This window comes from Equus przewalskii, chromosome 2 (assembly GCF_037783145.1).
Source record: "Equus przewalskii isolate Varuska chromosome 2, EquPr2, whole genome shotgun sequence".
NCBI lineage: Eukaryota > Metazoa > Chordata > Mammalia > Perissodactyla > Equidae > Equus > Equus przewalskii.
Window position 1 is genome coordinate 54,332,009 of NC_091832.1, and position 26,946 is coordinate 54,358,954.

At 42.4% G+C, this 26,946-nt stretch overlaps 1 protein-coding gene across 3 annotated transcripts in view; it reads left to right on the top strand.

Annotated features, from left to right (window-relative positions):
* DOCK5 (dedicator of cytokinesis 5) overlaps positions 1-26,946 on the top strand; it is a 203,587-nt gene that overhangs the window by 72,917 nt on the left and 103,724 nt on the right. For all 3 annotated transcript variants that reach the window (XM_070607172.1, XM_070607174.1, XM_070607178.1), the window contains exons 3-10: positions 1,485-1,525; positions 6,757-6,812; positions 8,535-8,631; positions 18,262-18,410; positions 20,889-21,024; positions 22,133-22,290; positions 23,462-23,543; positions 26,158-26,287. In XM_070607172.1, the coding sequence (XP_070463273.1) occupies positions 1,485-1,525; positions 6,757-6,812; positions 8,535-8,631; positions 18,262-18,410; positions 20,889-21,024; positions 22,133-22,290; positions 23,462-23,543; positions 26,158-26,287 (849 nt within the window). The remainder of the gene's footprint in view (positions 1-1,484; positions 1,526-6,756; positions 6,813-8,534; positions 8,632-18,261; positions 18,411-20,888; positions 21,025-22,132; positions 22,291-23,461; positions 23,544-26,157; positions 26,288-26,946) is intronic.

Here is a 26,946-nt window from a genome sequence, read left to right on the forward strand (position 1 = left end):
AAGAAAACCACTTGGAAGAGACTAAAGTATTATTTCTCAGCTTGCCTCCCTTTCCCCCATCTCAGGATGAAGTTGAAGCCATTCGTTCATGCAAAAGCCATTTTCAGGTGTTTACAGGACCAAGCAAGTGCATACAGGTGGTAAAGACTCTTGAGAGCTGGGGGGGAAATGTTCAGCTTGGTGTTCTTACACCTGGCTCTCTTGTGCCCTTTGCCACCCTCGATTGGCAGCAGTGTTTCCTGTGCAAATATCTTTTTCTCAACCATGGGCCTTGATGAAACCTGTAACAATTCCACAGCATAATACTCTATTCCTCCATGTAAAAAGTAGAAAAATCCTTTAAATTTTTGAATACTGAGAATTTAAAATTGGTGAAAATATTATTAAATCCATGTCCAGTGAAGGTAAATTCAACTTTCTTCTTGAAACATGTCCAAAATAGATTGTATGTCTATTTTCTGGATGATTTCATATAGCACAAATTACAAGAGAGTTCTAGAACCCTACTGGCAGATGTCTGAAGTTTTAATTATAGTTTGCATGCATTCACTATGTGTATATGGCTCCTTTATATGTTTGTACCACTTACCACAGGGTTTACTTAGGCAAGACGACCACATTAATGCCTAGGGGCATTGGGGAATGAAGACAATTCTTACAGTGAATTACCTATAGTAAGTGTTCAATAAATATTTAATAGAAAACATCTGTTTATGGACAGATTAAATTATTTACTCCTTCACAAGGTAAAGGGTGGGAAAACATTCATAGGTATATGTATTTATTGGAATTTTTAAAAGGAAATTAAAGCCTTTACTAAAAGCCTCATAAGGAAACACATACCATCTTCTTATGTTGGGGCAGTGCTTTTAGCACCACCAAGAATTGTTTACAATGTTGTTTTATTATTTGTTTCCTTTTTTTTAGGTACAAATATTGATATATATGAGATTTGCTATTCCAATTCAAAATTGTTCCAGAATAGTAGTTCTTAACCTTGAACTTAGAAAAGAGAGAGAGAATATATAAATTCTTTTAAAATGTCTACTTTAATAGTATAAAGTGACCTGTAGAATGTATATATGTGGATGAAAGTCCATATTCATTTATGCAAAAACACTTACTGAATGATGTGAGGTATGAAAATGTTAAGAGCTTGAGCTGCTTTCTCTCTTGTTTTTTTGTTCTATCCTTTCTCCGAGGGAGTAGAGATGAAGTGTGGGTCTAAGTAAATTTTAAATCCTTAAGCTTTATTTTCCTCACAGAATTATGCTTCCTAAACCTGTCATTTTTGAAAGCTCTAAAAGAGATCTAGACTTTTAGTGTGTAATAAGCCAAAATGTGCATGTTCTAGTATATTGTCTGCTAATTGTCTCTTGGATTCCATCCTAGTATTCCAAGAGAATATGAAGATGTATATTGCTAATATCTTTATATTATCCTAGATAACATAAAGGATTTTGTGTTCTCTTATACCTTGACAGGTTGGTACAGAGGATATACCCTCCAAAATAAATCTAAAAAGGTATGGCTTCTCATTAAATTTTTAATTTGAACTGTCTACTAAGTGTGTGTTGTGGTGTCGGCTCCCATTATCTGCTCCCTACTCTCTCGAGACCTAGTTTGCTTTCTCTTTGACAGCTGTTCTTAGATTTGAAAGCAAATTCTCCGACCTCAATGTTCAAGTAAAACAGTATGTCCATTGACCGTATTTCCCACCAGCCAACTCAGGGATAAAGGCGCAGAGGTGCAGTCACACTCAACGTGGTGCCTCTCCAGCCTTCCAGCTCGCGTCCCGCCAGCTCGGCAGCCTGGCAATACAGTGGCCCTGCTGTAGTTGGCTGTCTCTTTCAGGGAGGGACCTGTGGTGCTTCCTTTCCCTTTAGTGTGAATGCCAAAATCCCACAACTAAAGAGTCTCCCCACTTCCACTTGATTCTTTCCTTCATTGTAAAATGGATAGAACAGAGTAGCAGTTTTTAAACTGTGATTCTCACCACCCCAGTTGTACGTCATGAAATCAGTACAATTGTATCAATACAATGCAATATTTTTTTAAAAAACGAAACTGAAAAATAGAAAAGAAAATGGAATGCCACGGTAAGTATTGTTTTAGAAAACTTTTGTTTCAGGTACATATTTTTGTTTGAGGTACATAGCTTTTTTATGTATCTTTAATTCTATTTATGTATAGTTGTACAGGGTTGCTATCTCATCATGGGCACAGAGTTTGAAAAATACTGAGCCTAGCAGGTTCCTTTCCCAGTGCCAGAGCTGCTAACTGTCAGCTACAGAAATCCTGCTCCCAGGCTGATGCCTCTCAGTTTATTTTAGGTCAGGTCAGCGCTTTTCCTTTGACACCGACGTTGGGCAGCATAGCATGTCAGCACTTTGTTTGGAAAGAGCAAAGTTGATATTATTTCACAGTTAGCTCACACGCAAAATGGGGAATTAGGAAAGAGTGAGAGAAACATTTTAGGATTTATCAAGAGGTGAGTAAAAAAAAACCCCACGGTTCTTATTCTTCGAACAGAATATGAGCTAGAAGTAACCCGAGCACACAACTCTCAGAAGAGTTCAGGGCCCAGAAAAACGCCTTTCTACAAGGGATAGGCCATTAAAATCCAGGACTCTCCTGGTCAAACTTTCTGTGCTGTTGACTCTTGAGTCACACTCAATATTTGCACATGTACGTGTACACACACACACTTTGTTAACTTTGACAATTTAATAATCTACCAAAATAAAGGAGTGTTTGCTTTTAATGTGAGTGCCAACTCCCACAATTTTGGTCCCTTTATGCCTCCCCAAATCCTAATGCTGAATTTTTCTGCCCACAGTTAGATTCATGTGCCACATGTCTTCATTTCCAGCTTAATTATTTTCTTCTAATCTCTTGCTGACTTTCATTTCTCCAGGTCTTCTAATAGGGACCTAGGGCAGCAGATGTTCTGGCGTGAATGAGAGCATGACTGGACTGAAGTGGAGCCTTTCTTCCTTTGCAGATCCTTGTCAGATGAGACTACCTGGTTTCAGCCACTCCTGCTTCTAGATTTGGGTTTAACCCTATCAGTGTTTATTTTATGCATAATTATGAAAGTAGTACTTAATTTCAAAGCATGATTGGAGTTAACAAGTTTGAAGTTCCAAATTTATTAAAGAGCGACAATACTTATGTCACTTAATTCCCAAACCTTTTTTTAAATAAGTTAATTTTAAAACATGAGCAAAAATCCACTCTCAGATAAGATCATATGAACTTAAAGAACGGACAGAATTCTTGATTTTTAACTGGTGAATGTGAATCATGTTGAAACAAGATCCCAGACCACAGGTCTTCCCTTTCAGGGTCTGTAGTACGTAAGGATCCTTTTCGAGCGTGCAAGATCTTGGTTTCTGAGACATCCCATGATTTCCTGATACATCACAGTCCGTCTAGCTGAGTGCCCTGTCTGCTTTGAAGAGAGGGTAGTTGGGGTGCCCCGCTAGGATATAATTGACAGGTTCTGGGTGTGTTGTTTTTGTTTTTGTTTTTGTTTTCTGGGTGTGTTTTTTAATTTTTTAAATTCATTTTCTTAAAAGCTTTATTTAAACTTTAAATCTCACCCTTTAAAAGAATTATTTCAGTAAGAGCTTCTCCTAGTTCTTGATAATTAAACTGTAATTCAATGAAATGATAGTACAAACAGGTGCCGTGCATTTACTTGTTGATTTTTAAATTGAAATATCTTTCTTGTGAAGAGATCCAGGAAGAACAGAGAAAATTCAGTCATTTGTCATGAATTATGCTCAACTTTTGACACCCCTTCATTAACGGATCAGCCTATTTGAAATACTCTCTTAATGCTCTTTCTTTCCTTTGCCAGTCTGTAGGAGAACAGCTATTTGAAAGGCCTGTTATTTTAATGGAAATTTTTTGTGTTGTTTATAAGCAGACCTAGTCATTTAGAGTGGTGATAAAGTGAGCTAGTGGTTTTACAAACTGAAGAAGCCAAGAGCTTTGCAGAAACTGATTATTGATCCTGGCAGGATTGTGGGAGTGTGCATAACAGCAATATCTAGAAAATCATTAGTTTATTTTTAATTTTTATTTTTTAAAAACCTTTTATTTTTCTGTTACAATGGAAAGCTTTCTGTTTTTTGAGGAAGATTAGCCATAGGCTAACATGTGCTGCCAATCCTCTTCTTTTTTTGCTAAGGAAGACTGGTCCTGAGCTAACATCTGTGCCCATCTTTCGCTACTTTATATGTGGGACGCCTGCCACAGCGCGGCTTGACAAGTGGTGCTAGGTCTGCACCCTGGATCGGAACCGGCAAACCCCAGGCCGCCAAAGTGGAACATGCGAACTTAACCACTACGCCACCGGGCTGGCCCCTAGTTTATTTTTTTTCTCAGTGAGTAGGTTACACTGAGGAAGGAAAAGCAAAATTGAGAGAGCGGCTGTAAATCAGAAATATATTGCCCAGGTTTATCCTGGCTTTTTTTGTGTCGTGATGGCATAGGAAAAGTCCCACAAGCTTCAGCAATTAAATGGCTGTCAGTGGACGCTTGCTCTGATGGCAATATACACATAACAGTGGTAAGACAGCAAAATAAATATTCTCATAATATGAAAATCATCATGTCCGTACACCAATGTAGATTATCTGCTTATGATCTGATCTTGTACATAACATACACATCACTATTTTAACTATTTTTAAATGTACAGTTGAGCGGTGTTAAGTGCATTCACAGTATTGTGCGATCATCACCACCATTCATCTCCAGAACTTTTTCATTACCCCAAACTGAAACCTGTCCCCATTAAACACTAACTCCCCATTTCTCCCTCCGCCTTGCCCCTGGCAGCCACCATCCCACTTTCTCTTACTATGAATTTGACTACTCTAGATGCCTCATGTAGGTGGAATCCTACAATATTTGTACTTGCGTGTCTGGCCTGTTTCACTTAGCACCATGTTCTCAAGGTGAGTTCTGGACAGCCAAGTCTGTTCTCCACACAGGTGGTTGTCAACAAAACATTTACGCCAGCTTAGGAGACAGAAGAAACACCCAATGTTGAAAGTGGGCCCAAAAGGAATTATATGCACATTAAATTTTTGTTTTTGTTTTTGTTTTGTTTTTTTAAAGATTTTATTTTTCCTTTTTCTCCCCGAAGCCCTCCCAGTACATAGTTGTATATTTTTAGTTGTGGGTCCCTCCAGCCGTGGCATGTGGGACACTGCCCCAGCATGGCCCGATGAGCGGTGCCATGTCTGTGCCCAGGATCCGAACCGGCGAAACCCTGGGCCCCCGAAGCAGAGCGCGCAAACTTAACCACTTGGCCACAGGTCCTGCCCAATTTTTGTTTGTTTTTGACTGTTTTGTTTGATCAGTTTTCCAAGATCTCTGTGAGTCCTGTGCCTACAAGGACCGAGATCAGTATTCCCTTGCCTCTGTGTGCTCTGGGTCTTATCAATAACAGGATCAGGGCAGCGCTTTCTCTGTCACGTGCCCCACGCCTGCCCCTTTTACAGGGTGGATGGGAAGGGATGTTCTTTTTTTTTGGTTCTTCCTGCCTGGCGGGAGAGGATGAACATTTTGCTTCTGACTCGAGCAGTGGCAGGATCCACCCTGTCATCACCAATTCTGGGAGCAGTGCAGTCTCAATATTCTTGCTGTTTCCTGTTTTATTGGCAAAGGATTAAAAGGGAGAAAGAAGAGTATTGTTGAGATAAACCTAGCACACGAAACTAGGCACAAGACCGACCTCGATTGAAATTCCCTAGTTTTCTGTCTCTGAATGGATTAAGGATGACTGGGTACACGCGCATCTTTGACCCAGTCCCCCAGGTAGGGGGATGTCTGACTGCGTCAGCCAGCCCCGACGTGGAATGTCCACAGGCTTGCGCTAACTTCTACAGGCTGGGCCTAGGAGCAGTTGAGCCAATGGTGCCTGTTAAACAGGTTCTTCTCCTCCCTCCCCTGGTCTGGCATGCAAAGTACCATAAAATAAAGAACAGCAATGCCTTTTCCAGATGGCAGTTTCTCTGTTTAGTGATGAGGATAGCACACAGTTAAACAGCAGAAGCTTTTGGCATTTAAGAAAACTCACATCCACGACTCGCTTCCTATTGGTTAGATCTGATCTTCAGTTCTTCAGTTTCTAGTCTTTCTTTTATGTCTTTAGGACCTTAGTTTGCCTGTGGGCAGGGTCACCATACTGATGTAGAATTGCCTCTGAGGGATATAGGATGGAGAGCAATTTGAGACCCGCAAGTGCTAAAAATAACCAGATGACTAGTCCTAATTGATTTTGGGTGCATTTGGTTTAAGCGAAAGTGTCGAGAGGAATTACTTTAGAAAATCAGTGTAATTTCATGGGCCACTAAGGACATAGCCCTCCATCTCACTAATTACCTGAAACCCTTTCCAGGCATCCTCTCAGGGCAGGTAGGATCCGCGGGGCTTTTAGGATCTCACTGTTGAACTCCTGACTGTTACTGCAGCTCTGGGCTACCCTGGGCACATTTGCTTATTCATTTACGAAGCATTTATCTTAGGCTTTCTGAACCCAGATCTTAATTTATACCTTGAGTGTTCAGCCGTGCTTTCATAGACGGCCAGTCCAGGTAACGGGTGTCCTGGAAGCCTGTAGACCTGAGCTGGTGTCCAGGTGTCCTTTCTCCCCACATTTGTTATTTGTGCCATTTGTGCTCTTTGCTTTGGGCTGAGATTTTTATGGCCACGTAACCAAAGTTCTTCTCTCTGTAGGGTATTTTCCCTGAAACGTATATCCATTTGAAAGAGGCGACTGTGGAAGACCGAGGGTAAGTTCCATTCTACGAAGACTCCTGAAAAATGATAAAGATGTAACATTACCATTAAGGAGTGCCGTTGTACTGTTGTCCCTGGCATTCTTCCCCACAATAGTAAAGACAGATCACGAATGAACGGAGGGCCTTTATCTTCCTCGTGCACTCATAACCTGCTCACCAACACGTGTGCGTGTGTGTGTGTGTGTGCTTGTCCATGAACCTTTGGCGTGATTTGCTGATAAGACGTGAGAGCCCCCTATTTGGGGATCCCGGGAGACGGGTGAGCAAGCTAATCAGCAGGACAAGTCAGTCAGCCTCCATGTACCCCAGGCTTGTTTCCATTGCAAATCAGGGACAAATCGGGCCGAACAAACAAATTTGGCTCCACATTAGTCATGACCTTGATTAGAAATTATAAAGTAATGTGTGCAAATGTGCTCTGCAGATGAAATGTATTAAGTTTGGGGTATTCTTATTTCTTATCCACCTTATCATTTCCCATGGAAAGTGCTGCCGCCATGGCAGCTAGGAAGAGTGACACTCAGCCTGAAGTTGCTGAGCCGACAGGCAGGCGAGTTAAGGAGAGAATAAGGAGAGGCAGGAGCAGGACTGCAATCGGGGCTGAGAGAGAGTAGCGTGGGTCACAGAGTCATGCAGACTCAAAGCTGCAAAGAACGTTCTCAGTTGTTAAGTTTTGCCCCGATTCCAGAGATGAGAGGTGGAGACAGGCCCAAATTCATATGACTTCAGTAGCAGAACCACGACTGAAAACCAGGTGTCCTGTCCTGGAGAGTCCTCTTTCCGGTGCACCGTCCCTGGGCAGCCTCCAGTGTCACCAGCCACAGCCATGGTGGTGGAAAGGCAGCGTGGGAGGAGTATTCCCACTAATTAGGGTTGCTAGAGAAAAGGCAGGACACCCAGTTAAATTTGAAATTCAGATAAAAAGTAATTTTTTACAGTGTTTCTCCCACACATTTCATGGGACATAATAAAAGATTTTTTAATCCATCTGAAATTCAAATTTAGCTGGGCGTCCTGTATTTTAAGTCTGGCAATCCTACCACTAACCTCCATTTCCTTGCTTGCTCTTTCCTCTTCTCTTTTTGCTAATCATAAAAATACCAGAGAGGATTTATTTGAATAAATGTCAGCCCTACCTTGTTATATGTCTCCTGTGAGTAAGTAATGAGTTTGGTGTATGTACATTTTCTACGTAGTGAGGCAGCAGATGAGGAAAAAACTGAGGACCGTTCCAGAAGAGGACACAGCCTCAGCCCCACCAGCAGGTCCTGTGTGAGATTATGAACCCCAGGACCCTTGTGCCATGGTCACTTCCTCACCCACCCTCCCTCATAAAATGGCTGCTTGGAAGAACCAGCTAAATACAGGATTTTGGCTTCCGTCCATCCCTGGGAGCCACTTAAGCCAGCATGGCTCCGTTAATTGAGGCTCCCGTAGGGATCCAAAATGGGGGGATAGAGGCTGTGCTTCAGGCCCATGCCATTGCAGAAACTGAGTTCATTTTGACAACCGTGGTGTTCTAAGCTCCTTCTCTTTTCTCAGATGCTTAGATGTGATAAAATTTCCTACACATACCTAACCCTAACAGACATGGTTTTGTTTCAAGCTCAACCAGCCCCATTCCCATCTTTGAGCTTTGAGAATATGACCACTGTCAAGAAAAGCAGCGATGATCGACCTGGAGTAACATGAGCATCTCTCTGGTCTCCTTAGGCAGCACGAAACTGTGATTCCTGGTGAGCTCCCCCTGGTGCAGGAGCTCACGTCGACCCTGCGAGAATGGGTTGTCATCTGGCACAAGCTCTATGTGGTAAGTTTTCCCCTGAGGCTTGGAGCTGGTGGCATTATTCCTGAGCCCTCAGTCTGTTCTGCTGCAAGACAGCTTATTAGCTCTCTGCTAATAAGCTCTGTGGAGTGGGCACATCTCACCTGGACCACACAATGGCTGATAGCCAGCAGATTCTTGTTTGCTGGAGTAGGGTCGTTAATGATATGGGGCAGTGCAGAAGTGGACATAATGATTAGGTCAGTCCTTTTTCAACTGACACATATGCTGATTGTAAAGTAAGAATGATAATAACAACTGCTTACACTTACATAGTCCTTGCTAAGTGCCAGGAAATATTAATCCTCACCACACTCCTACAGAGTAGGTGCAATTATTAATTATTACAGATTTATCAGTGAGGAATCTGCAGGACATGCTCTTATCCTGTACGTGTATCCCAGTGGATAGAAATCCGTGACTGTTTCAGTGCTCAGCTGCATGAGGGCTCCCATGAGGGCAGCATTCTTTACCTTGGCCAGTGAAACTTACAGACTCTGGCACTGAGTAGTATTACGCCATGGTCTAAAGAGTCTTCTTTTTGGGGCCAGCTCAAAGTACTGTTTCTCACAACAATGATTTGACCTCAAAATGCTAATAAGTATGCCAGTTCAGTGGGAAATTACACAGGAATCAGCACATTGTTTCCATGATAAACCATAATCACAAGCAGTGATGTCTTGATTGCAATCAAGACAGGGTAAATGTGGCATTTACTATTATCAGACTGAGAACACGTAGGGCCACTGTCTTTCAAGAGACCAAGAATGCTCAAAGTCCATTGGCTGCAAGCCTGCACATGTGTCCACTTTAGGAAGCTCTTCCCGTGACATTAGAGCGCACAAACACTGTTTTCCTGGAGACCTCGTGGATACGCGTCATGAGGTCCCGCCTCTGTAAGCGTCTTCCAGGCTTCCATGGCTGTCCAGCAATTCCTATGATGAGCGTATGTCCTCTTGTTGGATGTGCGAATGAGTTCAGTGAGGGAATAGACTAGACTCGATGGCCTAGGAGCCATTCTCTTCCCTTCATGTGGTTTTTGTTCAGTCATGTGCTGATTCTTCATTTTAACTCCCAAAAGCCAATCTTAATAAATTATTGAGAACACCTCACTGTAGACCCTAAGTACTAAGAGTAGTAATCAGAAGCTCATTCCAGCATAACTTCTACAAGTTAATGGAAGATATTTCATTTCCATTCAGGGCTGTTGCTTCCCACAATGGATCACAGCAGTAGAAATCACCATCCCCTTCAGTGGAAAAGCACTTGAATTTTGTCTGCCTGTCCATTCTTCAAGGCCTCATTTAAGGCCTTTTTTCTTCATAATGTGGCTTCTAAATACACCCATCCATAATGTTTCCTTCTGGACCATAAGAGCACTTACTGCTGAACCCATCATCTGGTCCTTGGGGCACACTGCCTTGTAATGCAAGTGATCTTTTGGTCTCTTTATGTTTAATTGAGGAGAGTGCTAACCTGTAGGTTCTTAAATCACAGCCTCCGAGGGTAGAGATGTTGTTTAAGCCCTTTGGCCTACATCAATCATCTTGTACTTCTGTTGAAAGCACTCTCTGGTTCTGGTTAATTGATTGTTAGTGGTGAATGCAGCAAATTTGATGGGTGAGCAATTGCATATACATGGGTTATTTTCTTAACATATTTGTGCTGGAAATTAGTGAGTGGTGAAACGTATCAGATAATAAGTCCTGGGAAATGAGACTTTTTGAGTTGCACTATACAAGAATGGAGCGTATGAATGACGTAGACTTTTCTTCTTGCTAAAATGCAATTGTTGTGCTCAGTTCTTTATCTGTGTCCTCTACATGTCCGCAGGTAATAGTGCCAAGTCTGCTATTGAGCAGAAATGAGAAATAACTGAACCAGGGAGGAAGAAATATGATTCGTGTATTTGGGTTTCCAAAATCCCTTAGTAGTTAAATGGTGATAAGCTTGGGTTGAGGATTTCCTCTGTGAGAATTTACTAGTTAATCGCAGAATTGGGTTCTAAGTAGAAAAAAATAAAACATCCATCCCTTCTCAGAGGGCAGCACTTTTCCCATCTTAATTTCAACATCCAGTAAGACAACTCTTGTTATTTGTGAATATTTAAAAATGTCTTATGGGTGCTGTTGGTTGACTGAAAGACGTTCATTGTGGGAATCTTCATTGACGGGGCTGAGCAATTTGCTTCTGCTTTTGATGCATGCTCACCTATGAAGAAATAATCCACTTAAAAAGAGCTTGTTATTAATCATGACTTTCTCTGTTTTTTTCCTGTCCCTTCCCAAAGCATTGACAGTTCACTTCAGGCATGCTTTCTGGGCTTCTTTCTCAAAAATTAGTGTGTCTACGTAGCAAGCCTCAAATGTTATGCTTCATTAGGAAAAAAGTAAAAGGAACCCAAATCTATAGTTTTCACCCACCACACATGCACTTTTATTGATTTTTTGTTTTCTGAGTCTGTGTGTAAGTTCCTTCAGTCTATGTAAAGATAAATACAGATTTCTACTAATATACATCAATACTTGTATTATTTCTCTCAGGCGTTTCCTTCCACAGATTATGAGACCAGGCATTCTGTTTGATGTCTTTAAAGACAGCTGTGGTGTCATAGAACCTCCACATTTCTCTAAAACACATTTCCCAGTTCTCTTCCGAGTCTTAGTTCACAAGAAATTTATGTAGTAAGTCCAGAGTCTCATGTGTGGGGAATTTTTCTATTCAATTATCTTTCCTGATGGATGTTGGCCCTATGTTTTTGGGAGGAAGCAGGCTGTAGGGGACAGACACTGGACTGGAAGTAGGAAGCTTGGTTTCTTGTATAGGCCCTGCCCAAACTGGTCCTGTGGTCTTGGGCAAGCCACTTGAGGTCTTCAAGTGTCTGATGGATTTTGACCCTCTGTAGAATGGTATAAAATCTGCCTTGTGGGCCCAGCCCGGTGGCACAGCAGTTAAGTTCGCACGTCCTGCTTCAGCAGCCCAGGGTTCGCTAGTTCGGATCCCGGGTGTGGACCTACGCACCGGTTATCAAGCCATGCTGTGGTAGGCGTCCTACGTATAAAGTAGAAGAAGATGGACATGAACGTTAGCTCAGGGCCAGTCTTCCTTGGCAAAAGGAGGAGGATTGGCGGCGGATGTTAGCTCAGGGCTAATCTTCCTCAAAAAAAAAAATCTTTCTTGTATATTCCATAGAGTTGTGAGAGTGTGACAAGAGATGGTGGCTATGAAATCATTGTGTGGGCAGACCCTCAAGGACTCTGCCAATGTGAGCATTGATTCTTGATGCTGTCTTAGCTGGAAACAGTAGCTGCTCTGGACGTCCTCCCTCTGGGCAGCCTTGCTCGGGGTCCCTCTGACCCGATTCGGAGACTCTGAAGCTCCCTTCTGTGTTCCCCCTTATCCAAGGCCACTCCCTTTGTCTTGTGTTATCATCTTAGGCAGAGTGGCCTTGAGCTCTCAGTAAGCAGGCCAAGTGTTTCCCACCGTAGATAGTGAGCCTCCTTGGTTTAGGTTCAGGTCCAGGAGGCATGGATCCATTCCAGAGAGGAAAGGGGAAGCATGCCAGCACAGAGTGCAAATTCACAACAGATTCTGATGAGCTTTGCCTGCTCTGCTCTTCCTCAATTGGAACCCGTTTACTGGGTGTGTTTTCAATGGTTGATCAGGAAGAGAGGAAATTTGTGAATGAGGAGATGGTCGCCTGGTGAAATGGCAAGCCTGTGGACACTGGGGTCAGACAGATGGCCAGTTCTTAGATTCTAGCTTGCACCCTTACTTGCTGTGTACTTTCATATTCACAGAAAATAACTAACATAGTAGTAGTTTCTGTAAACAAACCCAAACAGAAGGAACACGGTTCTGAAGGTGGGAGTTTTTGTTCAGTTCATGCCACTAGCTGATTCTACAGCCTGAGATGAGTCCTTTGGCCTCTTAAGTTTTATTATCCTCACCTCAACTGGTAATTATATATTATATATGCCTTGCAAATGTGCTGTAAAAAAATCCGAGGGGTAATCTGTGTAAAACTCTGGGACAGTGCCTGGCACACCGTCTTCAAAATGTGACAGCCTCTGAGCACCCGGTGAAGCACTGCTTCATCAAAGAGCTGATTAATGATGAAAAGCCTTGGGAGAACTAGATGCACTGTGGAAGTTTGCCCTGAAGTCGTTTAAGGTGCACTTGCCACCTACCCGCGGTTGTTCACTCATCCTCCAGCTTGGGGTGAGGGGGTGGGCTCCCTTCCAGCCCTAGAGTTACTTAACTGTGCTAGGTGGAGAGGTTTTCAGTATTCTGTCCATTATTCTCTGCTGGCTCTCAGGGTCTTATGATTTTCTCCTGCCTGGGAAAGTAGATCCAGTGAGCTGAACTTTGGCTGCTTTTCTTTCTAGCAGCACATCTCCAGCTTCCATGCAGGTTCCCCCAGCTAGAAGGGTGGATGCCTACGCGTTAATTTAGACATAATCGGATTGATGTAATGTCTAAGTTTGCCTTTTCAATAATAACCTAATTATACTTTTTGAATATGCACAAATCTGCATCCCACATTACAATACCAAGTTTTCTCAGCTAAAAATCAGGTCTTGAAAACTGGCAAGATAGAGGATATTTGTGGGGATGTTGGGACAAGAATTTTTGAGAGGCACTGTCTTGTAATTTCTGAGATGTTGGGTTATCATAAACACACTCTGTAACATCTCTGCCTGACATTTAGCTCAGCGCTGTTCTCGCCTTCCAGTTGGAGAAATGGGTCAGTGAGTTCTGGTCAGCCAGGCTGATTCGTCCATATAAGTTTGAGAGACTGAATCTAATCCTATCTCCTTATGGAAAAGAGATACAAGGAGAGCCTGGTGGTAGAAGATGGTTAATATATATTGTTGAATCGAGTGAATTTAATTGCTAAAATGTAGTTCATGGAAATGACCAATCTCCTCTCATTTAAAACTTGCCAGCAAAATAAAACCTTGTGCTAGTCTATAGTTCTATAAAAATCTGGAGTAGAAAAAGTGCCTGTAACTGAGGTGGGGGTGGGGGAACTTGCAGGACACCGTGAATCGCCCTTTCTTCCCATCGTTGCATATCCAGGCAGATTAAAGCACTCAAGTCTAATCTTTTTGAACTGCTGGTTATTACTGGCTGCTGGAGCATATGCTCTGGAGTGTAATTAAGCTGGTCTCATGGTTTGAAACCGGCATCTGATCGCTTATTACCAAGGACAGAAAATTCCCATGGAGAACTTCATCCTGTTGTCAGGCATTTCATCTGTGTGTTGCACGCCCTGCTTCAGCGTGGCTGTCGTGAGAGGCAAGATGAGACGTGGCAGTGACTGGACGGGACAGGCTGCTGCTTTGCATGTTTTTCCAGTTTTGTTTTTCTCTGACTCTGTTGCGTGGCTTTCAGGATTTCTCACACTACTTCTAGAGGCAAAAATTGTCTTTTACTGGAATATTTTCTTTAAAAATCAAGCTTTTGCTAGTCAGGTGAAGTCTTTTTCTGACAGAGAGAAAAGGCACTAGAATGGATAGGAAGAATGGGAGGGGCCGTGCGGATTCCCTTCTTCCTGGCGTTCGTGGTCAGTGCAGCACGCGGACACAGAAAGACCAAGACCAAGGAGTTACAGATACTTGGAAAAGACATGAGATGAATTGCAAAGAGCTCTATACATGCAGGTGAAATTTGATACAGAGCCACCCAAGCGTGTTAGTACATCAGGAGTGAGATGGTCAGAGTCAGATAGAGTTAATCAGGAAGTTGATGGAGGAGTGATTGAGTTAAATGGCTCAGCCTAGACTGGAAGACGCTCGTCCTTGGGAATGATCTTGGTGCCGGTCCCTTTATTTTACAGATGGGCACAGCCCAGAGGGAACAATTTGCCCAGAGTCGCTTAGCAAGTTAGTGAGAATTAGAGAAAGACATCAAGTCCCCATACCTCCAGTGAAGTACTTTTGCCTCTCAAGTGTAGAATCTGCGCGGAAGAGGAAACGTTGGTGAGCAGAGGAAATAGTGATTCTTTTGCAGAGGGTGAGGTGGAGGACCAGAGAAAAGTCTTTAGACTGTGCTCTGCATTCTTTGGGAAAGTGTAGAATAGAACCCAGATTTTCAGAACCCAGTGAGGTGATGCCGTTGGCTCAATGGCCCCCAGAATTTCTAAGTTACTCAATGGGTGGCCTCTGTATCCCTAACCAGCCTTGAAGACTAAGCTGTTTTTTTTTCGTGACTTTGTTTTGTCTCTAGAAATTCTTTTAAGAAAAAGCAGACACCCAGAATAGAAATGTAAAAAGTGAGACCTCAAAGATCTCCAGGTGGCAAAGAGGGAGAAATTCTAACCAGACACAGGAAGACCTTTGCTGTCTGATGGCATATTTAGATTTCTCCTTTCGTGTAGCTATTCCTCAAGTTGAAGCCAGAGTGTTATTTTAAGTTTGAGCTGTCAACATTTGTTGTTCAGTTGCTCCTGTGTCCTAGGATTGTGCTCACTTTTGTGGAGAGGATCAAAGAAACTATTAAACAAATTCCTGCCCTCCTAAATTATGTGACAAGGGGTGCTGGTGTAAAACAGGCTGAGATTAGCAAGGGCCGGAGGTAGGAGAGAAGGCACTCGGCAGCAGGCCGGCTTGGGCTGTGCAGGATTCAGAAAAGAGGGCAGGAATGAGGGTGTGACAGGGAGAAAACATGGACACTCAGAGGTCCTTGGCTCCTGGTGTTACGGGGACTGCTCGATTTTCTCCTCACCTGTCCTTCTATGCTTCCCCAAGAATCCATAAAGTGTCAGGGCCAGCTATTGCACAGAACGTCCTTCTTAGAACAATCTCAGGAATGTGGCAACAAAATCCATTTCTTTCAAGTAAATGGGGAAATTGCTTCCTTTGGTGTGTTCCAGCTTGTCTATTCAGAATTAATTTGGCACAGTGAATCAGAGAAGAATGGTTGTCTTCATCCTTCTTTTCAGGGAGAACTTGGCAAACAAGGCTGATACGGACAGGCAATAATTAAATTGCCGTGGATAGTGTCTGATATAATTGAGACCCAGAAGTTGTGAACATTGCCACAATCAGAGCACTGTCTCTCACAGAGGATCCCCTGAGTCTCTGAGCCTTTCTTTATCGTATTATGAGACCTAATATCTTCGTTAAAATGAGGAAGCATTAAAACAAAAAACTAACTAGGAGAAGATAAATACCTTGCAAGAAAGAGAAAAAGATTCCCTTTCTGCCTAATGGCTTTGAAAGGCAAAATTTTATGGGCTTAGTTTCTCACTCCTTTCTCCAGTTTGAAAGACAATGAGACGGAAACATTAGAATTGAATGAAAAAAGTAGGATTTGTACCTTTGTTATTAAAAATGGGACTTTTAAAAGTCCCATTTTTATGCTTTTCTAAAGACTGGCTGATGAGAAAGAGGCAACTCAGAAAATGCTAAAAGCGTGAGACGAGGCAGTTTCAAAAGTTTCAGCAGGCTTCGGTTCTGTGTTCTTCAGATCAGCGGTGTTAACAGAGCACCTTGCAGTCAAAATAAGTCTTTGTCTCTTTCCTTTGTGTCCTCTCAGAACTTCAGACTTCTTTTACTGGGCTCATGTCCCACTCTCCCAGTCTCACTGCTGCCTCCCACCGCCCCACTTCTGGGCTGAGGGCTCTTCCCTCCGCATCTGCTCCTTGTTCCAGAGAACCTGGGACATTCTCAACCTGATTCTACTGGGTGCCTTGCCCAGGAAGTGTCCCTGGGACTGTTGTAGAAGAATGTCCCTAAAGAACATGCTGCTCGGCCGTCAACAGCTGCTTTCTGTGGTGTTTTGCTTTTTTTGAGTTTTTTTCATAGCAGATAGTAATATTTCCTATAATTTTAGAAGTGTATGGTTATATAAACTTGTCGTGGCTTTTTACCTAAATAAAAAAGAAATGGTTTCATAGCTTATATGGGGTGGCTGGAATTGTACAGGTCTTTATTCAAAAAACATATTTCAAAAGTGATACACAGAACAGTTTTTTCCTGACCGCTCTATCTAAAGTGATCTCCTTCCCCGACATACACCATATCATATTGTCCTGTTTATTTTCCCTCTTACACGTCTCATAATTTCACATTATTTTGTGTGTGTGTATATAAGTATTATATATATTATATATGTAAACAATATTGTCTATGATATTTATATATTGTTTACATATATATATACACACATATGTGTAGTTCATGTATTTTTTTTCTCCCTCTAGAATGGAGCAGGAACTTTATTTCCAGCACATAGTAGATGCTCTTGACAGTTTTTCTAAAAACATATATTTAATGAATCAATCTCATGTAGATAGAACCAATGTCATAATGGCTCACACATCAGGGATTTAACTCTTAAAATGATTGGAGCACAAATATAGTTGGTCATTAGTTTAGTTCAGTTACAGGAAGTTCTTACTGAAATCCAGAATAATGGTTTAATTTTTCTAGGTCCAACATTCTGAATAGTCTAAGAATTTTCTGGGGAAACAGATTTTAAAACAATGTTTTACATTTTACTTTCCAATATCCCTCATTTCTGAAATTACAGTTATTTCTCTGTCCGTAGTTCACTCCTGCATTTTATAGAGTGCCTACTCTGTACCAGCTCCTAGGGATACAAATATGAACAAGCTCCTTGTCCTACAGCTGCTTACTGTCTAGGGGGAGAGTCAGATGGGCCAAGATGGTCCCGGGTTCTGAATGCTGTGATAGGAGTTAATTTCAGGAGCTGTAGGAGGGACAAACCCAGAGTTAGGGTTTCAAGGAAGAGACTTCTAAGTTGAGACTGAAGAAGTCAGAATAAGCAGTTGGCAGAGGGGGTGGGAGTGGGGTGTGAGTGAGAGGGAGATAAAGATGGGAGTAAGTTTGGGGGAAGAGGACAAGAGTGGTTCTGGGTGGAGGAAGTAACATATTGAGAGGGTCTGGAGCACCTGGGAGAAATGGACATAGTTTTACACTGAAGGAGCATAGATTTTTGAGGTAGAGATTGGCGTACAATGCAGCTAGGAATGTGGGCATGAGCCAAGATAGGAAGGGGCTTACAATGTGATCTACTCTATCTGGACTGTGGAAATCACTGGAGGGTTTTCAACAAAGGAGGGACATGGGCAGAACTTTAGGGTGCATGGATGATTTGATGTCCTTATGAGTTAGGACCAACCATCCAACCAAACACTTGCTTATCTGTTTCTGAAGTTGCAGTAGAGGAGGGAGTGGGAGTGGATCAGACAGAGCCATCCCTAGTAATATTTTAAAAAATCCCCTCAAAATGCACAGCTTACCATATGGCAAAATTAATTGGTTATAGAACCTTAAAAGACTGACGTCCAGGGGACGGCCCTGTGGCCCAGTGGTTAAGTTCACGTGCTACACTTCGGCTGCCCAGGGTTTCACTGGTTCGGATCCTGGGCACAGACATGGCACCACTTGTCAGGCCACGCTGAGGCGGCATCCCGTATGCCACGACTAGAAGGACCCACAACTAAAATACACAACTATGTACTGGGAGGATTTGGGGAGAAAAAGCATAAAGAAAAAAAAAAAAGAAAAATGAAGTCAAAAAATGTTCCCGTTCTCCATCACACTTCTTTTGGGTTCTTTCCTCCACCTCATTTTTCCATCGTAGAACAGCAAGGTCACGCTCTTCCGCCAGCTGCAGCAGATGACGTACAACCTGATCGAGTGGCGGTCCCAGATCCTGTCTGGAACACTCCCCAAGGACGAACTGGCAGAGCTCAAGAAGAAGGTCACAGCCAAAATCGATCATGGAAACAGGTAAACCAGGGATGACTTTCCACTGAGAACCTGGAAAAAGACGGGCAGCTTCGTGCTCACCATGAACTTTTGATCTTGGAGTTGCCAAAGAATAATGCTTGCTGCTCTCTTTTTGCCTTGGGAAACAGTTAATTTTGTTGAAAAACAATTTGGCAGCACCCTCCACAGGCCAGACCGTGTGCTGGATCTCTGGTCTCCAGGAGATGACAGATGAACAGGGAAGGTGGGCTTGGCTGGGACTGACTTCATTGCGGAATAAACTGAAGGCACTGAGCATCCAAGGCCGACCTTTTTGGAGACCTGGAAAGCTCTCTATTTTTATTCCAACAATGGGTTTTAAGCCAATATGAGACTCCTTCTCTCTCTTTCCCTAACTGGGGCCATTTTTTACAGTGCATGAAAACCAGATTTGCCAGAATAGTAAAACAATGTTTTTAGCCTGTTGATTATATCTCCAGTAACTTCTAAGTTCATTGCTTCATCAACCTGCTGACTAGCTGAGGCAGATATGTAGGTTCCAGGTACTACTGCCTTTTAGAAAAAGAGACGTTTAGTCAATTCCTCAAAATTTATGGTGACCTGGGATTCATGGCTCCTGACCAGTTCTTTTTAAAAGACCGTTGGTTCCTCAGTTTTGGTTAATGACCCATTTGACATATAGTCTCATTTTCTACATTTCTTCAACTTGAGCATATGTGGTTTATTTTTTCTTCCCCTTTTCCCTACTTCTCCAACTTTAGGACTCTTGGATATACTTCAGAGAACTCTACAATACAGCTCATTATCCTACTCATTTAAGTGTTATGGACTCTGACCGCTGTATTCAGAAATAGCTGGAGTAAACAGCCTACAAGATTCAGATTCCACAATTATTTATGAAATCTCTCCTATGTGCAGTTCACGTGTATTACTTAATTATAACCTTATGAGGTAGCTGTTATTCCCATTTTATGGTTAAAGAAACAGACTAAGTGAGCTTAAGTGATTTACTTTCACGTCACATAAGCGGGAATGCTTAAATTTGAACCCAAGACTTTCGATTCCCTGTCGAATGCTCCCTTCTTAGGGTTAAGAATTAACAGTTCCCTCCCCCGTCACTTGTCCCTTCATAGGAGTGCTGGAAGACTCTTAAAAAACAGCTAGGGTGGGATAAGGCAGATCCCCACTTGCACATATGCTGCCTCTGTATTGTTGGGTCTTGTCACAGTATGGCGTTGGCCTGGAGGACCCTGATCTCTGGCACAGGATGTTAACATCCCACAAACAGCGGAACATGCCTGCCTTCCCAGTCCAGCCCTTGGAAGCACCTCAAGAAATTAAACCACTCCATCAGTGCATCAGTGATCCAGTCCCTGAGCAGCCAACAAGGCCCCATCACTCATGAGTCTGGGTGGCCTGTGCATCTGGCTGCCATGGAAAGGAACCTGCCAGATTAACTCAGTGGATAGAGATGCTATAAAACAGGGAGAAGGGAAATTAGGCATTTTTGCTTTCTTCTCAAAGACTTGGCACGTTTCACTGTTATCCCTGAGTTTTCTTGCTATTTGGAGATCCCTACTCCCAAATTGGTGCCTGGTGCCTGGAATGTACATTGCGCATTCAGATAGCAGTATCCTCTTTTCATCGTGGTCCCCAACTTCTTGGAACTAAGGAAATTTTTTCTACTTCTGTGTGCACATTGGGCATAAAAGACTTGGTGGAGGTCGTGCCATAAAGAGACCATATAGCTGTTGCTATTCCCACACAACACTCAGAGATACATCTTAACACAGCCCAGTGTTTCTTGTGCCACTTGTTACAATAAGAGCTAACATTTGTTGAGAGTGTGTCATATGCTAGATATTGCATGCTTTACATGCATTATCTCATGAAATTCTCACAGCAACCCTGAAGGGTAGGGAATGGTTACAGATGAGGAAATCAGGACTTTGAAAAATTAATTACCCAGATTCACCTTGCTAGCAAGCATTAAAACCAAAATTCAAATCCTGTCTGACTGACGTCAGAGCCCATGCTCCGAGATGGGTTATGAGATACAACAGCCAGGACTTACTTCATGGATCTCCTTTAAGACAGTTTTGAATTAAGTACTGTCCCCCAAATCTGTACTTTTAAGGAAATCAAGGCAAGCCCCCAAATATTTGTGCATTGGTCTTTCATCGTTCCTATGCCAAACAGCAGACGTTAGAGGAAAAGTCTGTGGTCAGAGGAATCTGGTCAGAGTCACTGCCAATTTTTCCTTTCCTGTTGAGGTTCTGTGGACCAGATTACTTTGCATATCATGATCCGAGTTTGGTTAACATCATGTTTTCTAACATTGTTGTTACATGGAAAGGAGGCAGAAATTGAAAGGAGAAAACCCAATGAGCTGTTCTTCCAACCTTCGTAGCTATGAATCCTCTGGGTTCTTTCATGAGGGCTCTTTAGTAGAGTCTGTTCCTAATAAGGAGGACTAGCTGACCATTTCTTTCTTTCTAGAATGCTTGGGTTAGATCTAGTAGTGCGAGATGACAACGGGAACATCTTGGACCCAGATGAAACCAGCACCGTTGCCCTTTTCAAAGCCCATGAAATGGCCTCAAAAAGGATTGAGGAAAAGATCCAAGAAGAAAAGGTACACTTCCTCAAGTGTGCAGCTTTTGGCTACTGAGGTTCCATTTTTGCTTTTGTTTTTAATGAGAGAAAGGTAGTCATTGACAACAGAGGTAGAAATGTTGTTTAGAAAATCATTCATCTCCTCATTTGCAAAGCAGAACATAACAAAAAGAATGAGGTTGCTATATATGTTCTGATAGGGAAATATTGCAAAGATATATCTTAGAAAAAGCAACATGCAGAACAGTGTGTATAAAGCACGATTATTTGTGTTCCAAAAAGGATTATACATACATCTGTGCTTGCATATGCGTAGACTAACTCTGCAGTGATAGACAAGGAATTGATAATTAATCGATGCCTCTTGGACGGAGAGCTGGGTGGGGGGGAGCCTTTTTATTGTGTTACCTTCTGTATCTGGTAAATGTATTTCAATTTCCAAAATGAATAAAATAATATTTAAAAATAAAGTGTTTGAAAGATTTTAAAAGTAGTAATTGGACATTAAATAAAAATTTTAAAAGTACAGAAAAAGAGAACCAGAAAAAAGTCACCCATAGTATCACTGCCCAGACCCAACCATATTGACATTTTGGTGTATATTCTTCTAGTCTTTCTGTTCCAATGAGTAAAGGTTTCCGTTTATTTTCTTTAGTTTGTCGTTTTTATTTCCTTAGCACAAGTTGTGATAACATTTAATTATGTGTCTGGAAGCAGTGGCTAACCGTGCCCGAGGGTGAAGTCCTTCTGGTGGAATCTCTTGTTTGCAGTGAGAATTATTCCCCAAAAGAAGGATAATGAATCTTGACCTTTGTGGTTCATCCAGAAGCCACTGTGAGAGATGAGAACATCTTGAAGCTACTAAACCCATGACTTATCAACTTTAGACAGCATTTATTGAATTCCTGGGGTCCAAGGCCCTGAATAGGACAGTGTTGATCATCTAACTAATAGTGATTATATTTTGCTCACTCGATCATTTGTCCACTCACACACACTTTCTCCTCAGTAAGTGTTCTCCTTTAGGGTGGTAATTATATTTGTCCCCATTTGCAGGCCAGTGTCTTTGTCAGTATCTCCCATTTGCTAAAACCAAGACACTTTTCCCTCTTTTCCTCTGTGTTCAGTCAATACTGCAGAACCTGGACTTGCGGGGCCAGTCCATCTTCAGCGCTGTCCACACCTACGGCCTCTATGTGAACTTCAAGAACTTCGTCTGCAACATTGGGGAGGATGCAGAGCTGTTCATGGCCCTCTATGACCCGGACCAGTCCACTTTCATCAGGTAGTGGAGAGCCAGGTCCTCTGCTGTCGACCTTGTGAAAATCCCAAGCCTCCACTGCCCCCTAACTGGGGAGTTCTTTGCTAGATTAAGAGGGGAAAGCGGAGAAGATGGGGAGGATTTCTCGGCAGTAGAAAATAAAATCCTTTGGGCTGCTAAGGCTTTCTGTATGGCAGCTGAAACAGTGCAGTAACGGTTTGTGTAGTCCTCGGTCTTAGAAATCACATGAAACTCATCAGACCATGGAAATAGGAACAAAGAATTGAAAAGACCATAGAGGGCGGGGAGGGAGCGATCAATAGGTGGAACACAGAGGATTTTCGTGCAGTGAAAGTATTCTGTATGGTACTTACTGTAATGGTAGGTACATGCCATTTACCTCTGTCCAAACCCACAGAATGGACAACACTGAGTGAACCCTCATGTAAACCATGAACTCTGGTGGTAATGACGTGTCAGTTCATTGGTTGTTTCAAAAATACCACTCTGCTGGGGGATGTCGCTAGTCGGGGAGGCCGTGCTTGTATGGGGGCTGGAGGTATATGGGAAAGCTCTGTACCTTCCACTCAGCTTTGTTGTGAACCTAAAACTGCTCTAATAAAATAAAGGCTATAAAAATTTTTTTTTAAAAAGGCTATAGGGAATGATGATGGACTTTGTTCAGTCCTATAGTCATGCTGCTGCTGAGCAGCTAAGAAAGCAGACATTGTTGAGAAGGTGGTTGAAAGTAATTACTGACAAACTGTTTATTTCTAAAATAGAACTTTTGAGTGTGGTGATGTGGATTTCAGTGGATGGATTTGGAATGATTTCTATAATTTTATAATTAAAATTATATTCTTGATTCATCAAAGCTGAAACTTTTATGCAAAGAATTTGAGATGGAAGACAGACCCCAGGCGGAATCTGCCGTGTCTGTGCCCGTGTTGAGCAGTGTTTGTCCTGGGTCTGGACGGGGTGTGCCTCATGGAGCCGGGCTGCAGCAGGCACACTTCTGGAGAGACCAGAGAGTGAGCAGTTGTGCGGTCTCAGTTCCTGCCTGTGCTGCATTCACGCCTGCCTGATGAAGTTAACCGAGCTGCTCTGGAGCTTCCTTTTGCCCTCTGAAATCCATACTGAGGGCAGCTCCATCCCGTTAGTCCCTCATTAAGAATAATTGTTTTTCCTCCACCAGTGAGAACTACCTAATTCGTTGGGGCAGTAATGGGATGCCCAAGGAAATAGAGAAGCTTAATAACCTTCAAGCGGTCTTTACTGTAAGTCTTACCTTATGTTTAATAATTTTCTTTGTTTATGGTATTAGCAGATACACATAATAAGTCTGGGGAAAACATAAAAAATGAAAAAGATGAAAATAAAAATCATCACAATCCCCGTGGCAGCAGTAACCCACTCATTTGTTCAACAAATAGTTGTCAAGCACCTATTAGATGCCAGGCACTGAACCAGGCACTTGAGATGCATCAGTGAACACATCAGAGAAACATCCCTATTCTCAAGGAGCTTTTGTCCGAATGGGGAAGACAGTAGTAAACAATAATCAAAGGAATGAATAAATTGTACATGATGTTAGAAGTCATAAGAGCTTTGGGGGGATTGGGAGTTTCTGAGCTGGGGAAGTGTTGCTGTTTTGAATAGGTGGTCAGAGCAGACCTCTGTGAGAAGGAGCCCTTTGAGCAAGAACTGGAATTTGATGAGGGGATGAGCTACGCAGAAAAAGGGGAAGAGCATTCTGGACTGAAGTTAGCTCGGCCAAAGATGGGGTCTAGACTTTTTTATTTGCGTACATTTTAATGGACTTGCCCCCTCCTCCTCTTCTCCAGGGTAGGAGGAGTGCTGCTGTGTGTGGATCAGGAGCGAGGCAGTTATTGGCCTATAGCTTCGGGCTTGGCGACACTGTCTCTCGGGCTGGGAACTTTCTTGGGGCTCTCTCACTTTTTTCTGACATCAGTGCTTGAAACGCCCCAGAGCTGCTGCCACCTGCTCTGAGAAACCTGGGTGTGGAGCTTTCCCAGCTCCCAGTAGGCCTAATGGAGATGCTTTCTTCCTTGTCTCCCTTTTTTCCTTAATCCCACACCCGTATTTTATCTCCTTATCCCCTTACCAGAGGATCAGAATCTCAAGTAAAGCAACAAAGGAAGTGATAGGAAGGAGCAGTTCCAGTACAGGCTTAGCGTTCATTCATTCACTTATTTATTTCTCCTTATTATTATTCATTGCTTCTGTTAACATCCCACTGCTGGGACAAGCATGATCTGATTACTGTCGCTGCGCTGAGCCATCTGTATCTTCTCCATCTGGTAAATGTAGAAAGACAGAGCTTAGAACTCTTTCCGAAATCTCCTCCAGCACATGGAGTATCACCTCAGTTATGAGATAAGCGAGTTTTTCCCTCAAATCAGAAGGCATTTATCAGTCAATATGTACGTTAAAAAAAAAATTTTAAAGGTATTATTGAATCTTTGGTTCATCTCTAATCAATGTCATTCTGGAATAGCTGCAATTCATCTCCCGTCCTCCACTCCCCCTACCAATTAGGATCTACTTATATGTAAATTTCATGTCCAGCTCTTTCAATTAAATAAAATGTGGTGACCGTTTCCTTAGTCATTAAACATTCTATAAAAACTTTCATTTATAAATGATTGCATATTATTAAATAATATTAGTGTGCCATATTTTATATAACCAGTCACCTAGAGTCTTTATCTTTCTTTTTTAATTTTTTTTTTTTTTTTTAAGGATGATTAGCCCTGAGCTAACTGCTGCCAATCCTCCTCTTTTTGTTGAGGAAGACTGGCCCTGAGCTAACATCCGTGCCCATCTTCCTCTACTTTATATGTGGGATGCCTACCACAGCATGGCTTTTGCCAAGCGGTGCCATGTCCGCGCCTGGGATCCAAACTGGTGAACTCCATGCCGCAGAAGCGGAACGTGCACACTTAACCTCTGCACCACCGGGCTGGCCCCAAGAGTCTTTATCTTTCTATTAACAGAAGCCTCACAAAACCCAGAGTAGAAATTCAAGGTTGATATTATCATTGGTATATATTCCTATCTTGGAGACCTGAGTTAACTAAATTACAGAGGATGGATTTGGAATGATTATTTAGAAAGTAATTCTTGATTCAGTAAAAAGGCCTTGGACAGCTGTTTCATGAAAAGAATTTGAGATGCGATTAAATTAGTGCTGATGTTAAAGTGAATGAGATACGTGAGTTCATTCATGGGTTTACTCACCCATTCTTAAGAATACAAACAAGTGTAGAACATGAGCCACAAAAAACCAGAGACATTTCATCTGCATATCTCCTATTAATCAAGATACACCCAGAGCCCTCGATGGATACGCTCATAAAACAGATGAATAATTACAGAAAGCAGGACGTGTACATTTCTGTGTGATAGTTGCCTCACAGGATTATCTGGAAGATGCAATGAAATATCACCAGCGTGTGTGGATACCCAATAAATGTCAGTGTCATGGAAGTTTTAATTTCGTTTGACAGTGAAATACATCATATGCTCAGATATGTCCTGGCAGGACATAAAGTAGCAACAACAAGTATCCTGATTTTTAAACACCCTGCTTAATTGATAAACGAGAGACTTTAGATTGAATATGATGTGATTTATAAATTTGAAGTAGGAACTGGGGAATGAAAAACGTCCTTTTTTGAATCTGGTCAGTTTTCTCTGATGCCGTGCTAGTTCTTGGGTGAGCAGGGAGAAGAGGGGAGTTACTCTGCTATTTCAACTTCAGGAAATGTGCTCTGAGTGGTGTTCTGTTGTAGAGTGAAAAGAAAAGAGAAATGAAGGTGACAGGGTGACAGAGCGTGACCTCCTTCTGCGTGCTCTCTGCCCCTTTAGGACCTCAGCAGCACAGATCTTATCCGGCCCCGCATCAGCCTCGTGTGCCAGATTGTCCGGGTGGGCCACATGGAGCTGAAGGAGGGCAAAAAGCACACCTGTGGCCTCCGAAGACCTTTTGGAGTAGCAGGTACAGAAAGACCCAGAGACAAATGTAAAATGGTGCAGCCACTGTGGAAAAGAATGTGTCGGGTCCTCAAAAATTAAACATAGAACTTAGGATCCAGCAATCCCGTTCTGGGTGTGTACCCAAAAGAAGTAAAAGCAAAGATATTCGTACACCTGTGTTCATGGCAGCACTATTTACGATAGCTAAACCTGGGTGTCTGTTAACAGATGAGTGGATAAACAAAATGTGGTCCATCCGTACAATGAAATATCATTCAGCCTTAAACAAGAAGGAAATTCTGACACATGCTACAACATGCATCAGCCACGAGGATATTATATTAAGTGAAATAAGCCAGTCACAGAAAGATAAAGGCTGTACGATTCCTAGAGCATCAAATTCACAGAGACAGAAGGTAGAAAGGTGGTGGCTGCCAGGGACTGAGAGGGAGAGGAGAGTGGGGAGTTAGTGTTTAATGGGGACAGAGTTTCAGTTTGGAAAGATGAAAACATTCTGGAGGTGGAGGTTGGCGATGGCTGCACAACGATATGAATGTACTTAATGCCACAGAACTGTACATGTGAAAACAGTTAAAATGGTAAATTTTACATTATGTATATTTTACTGCAATAAAAAAAATTTAAAAGAAAGATAGAAAGAGAGGGGGGAGGAAGGCAGAG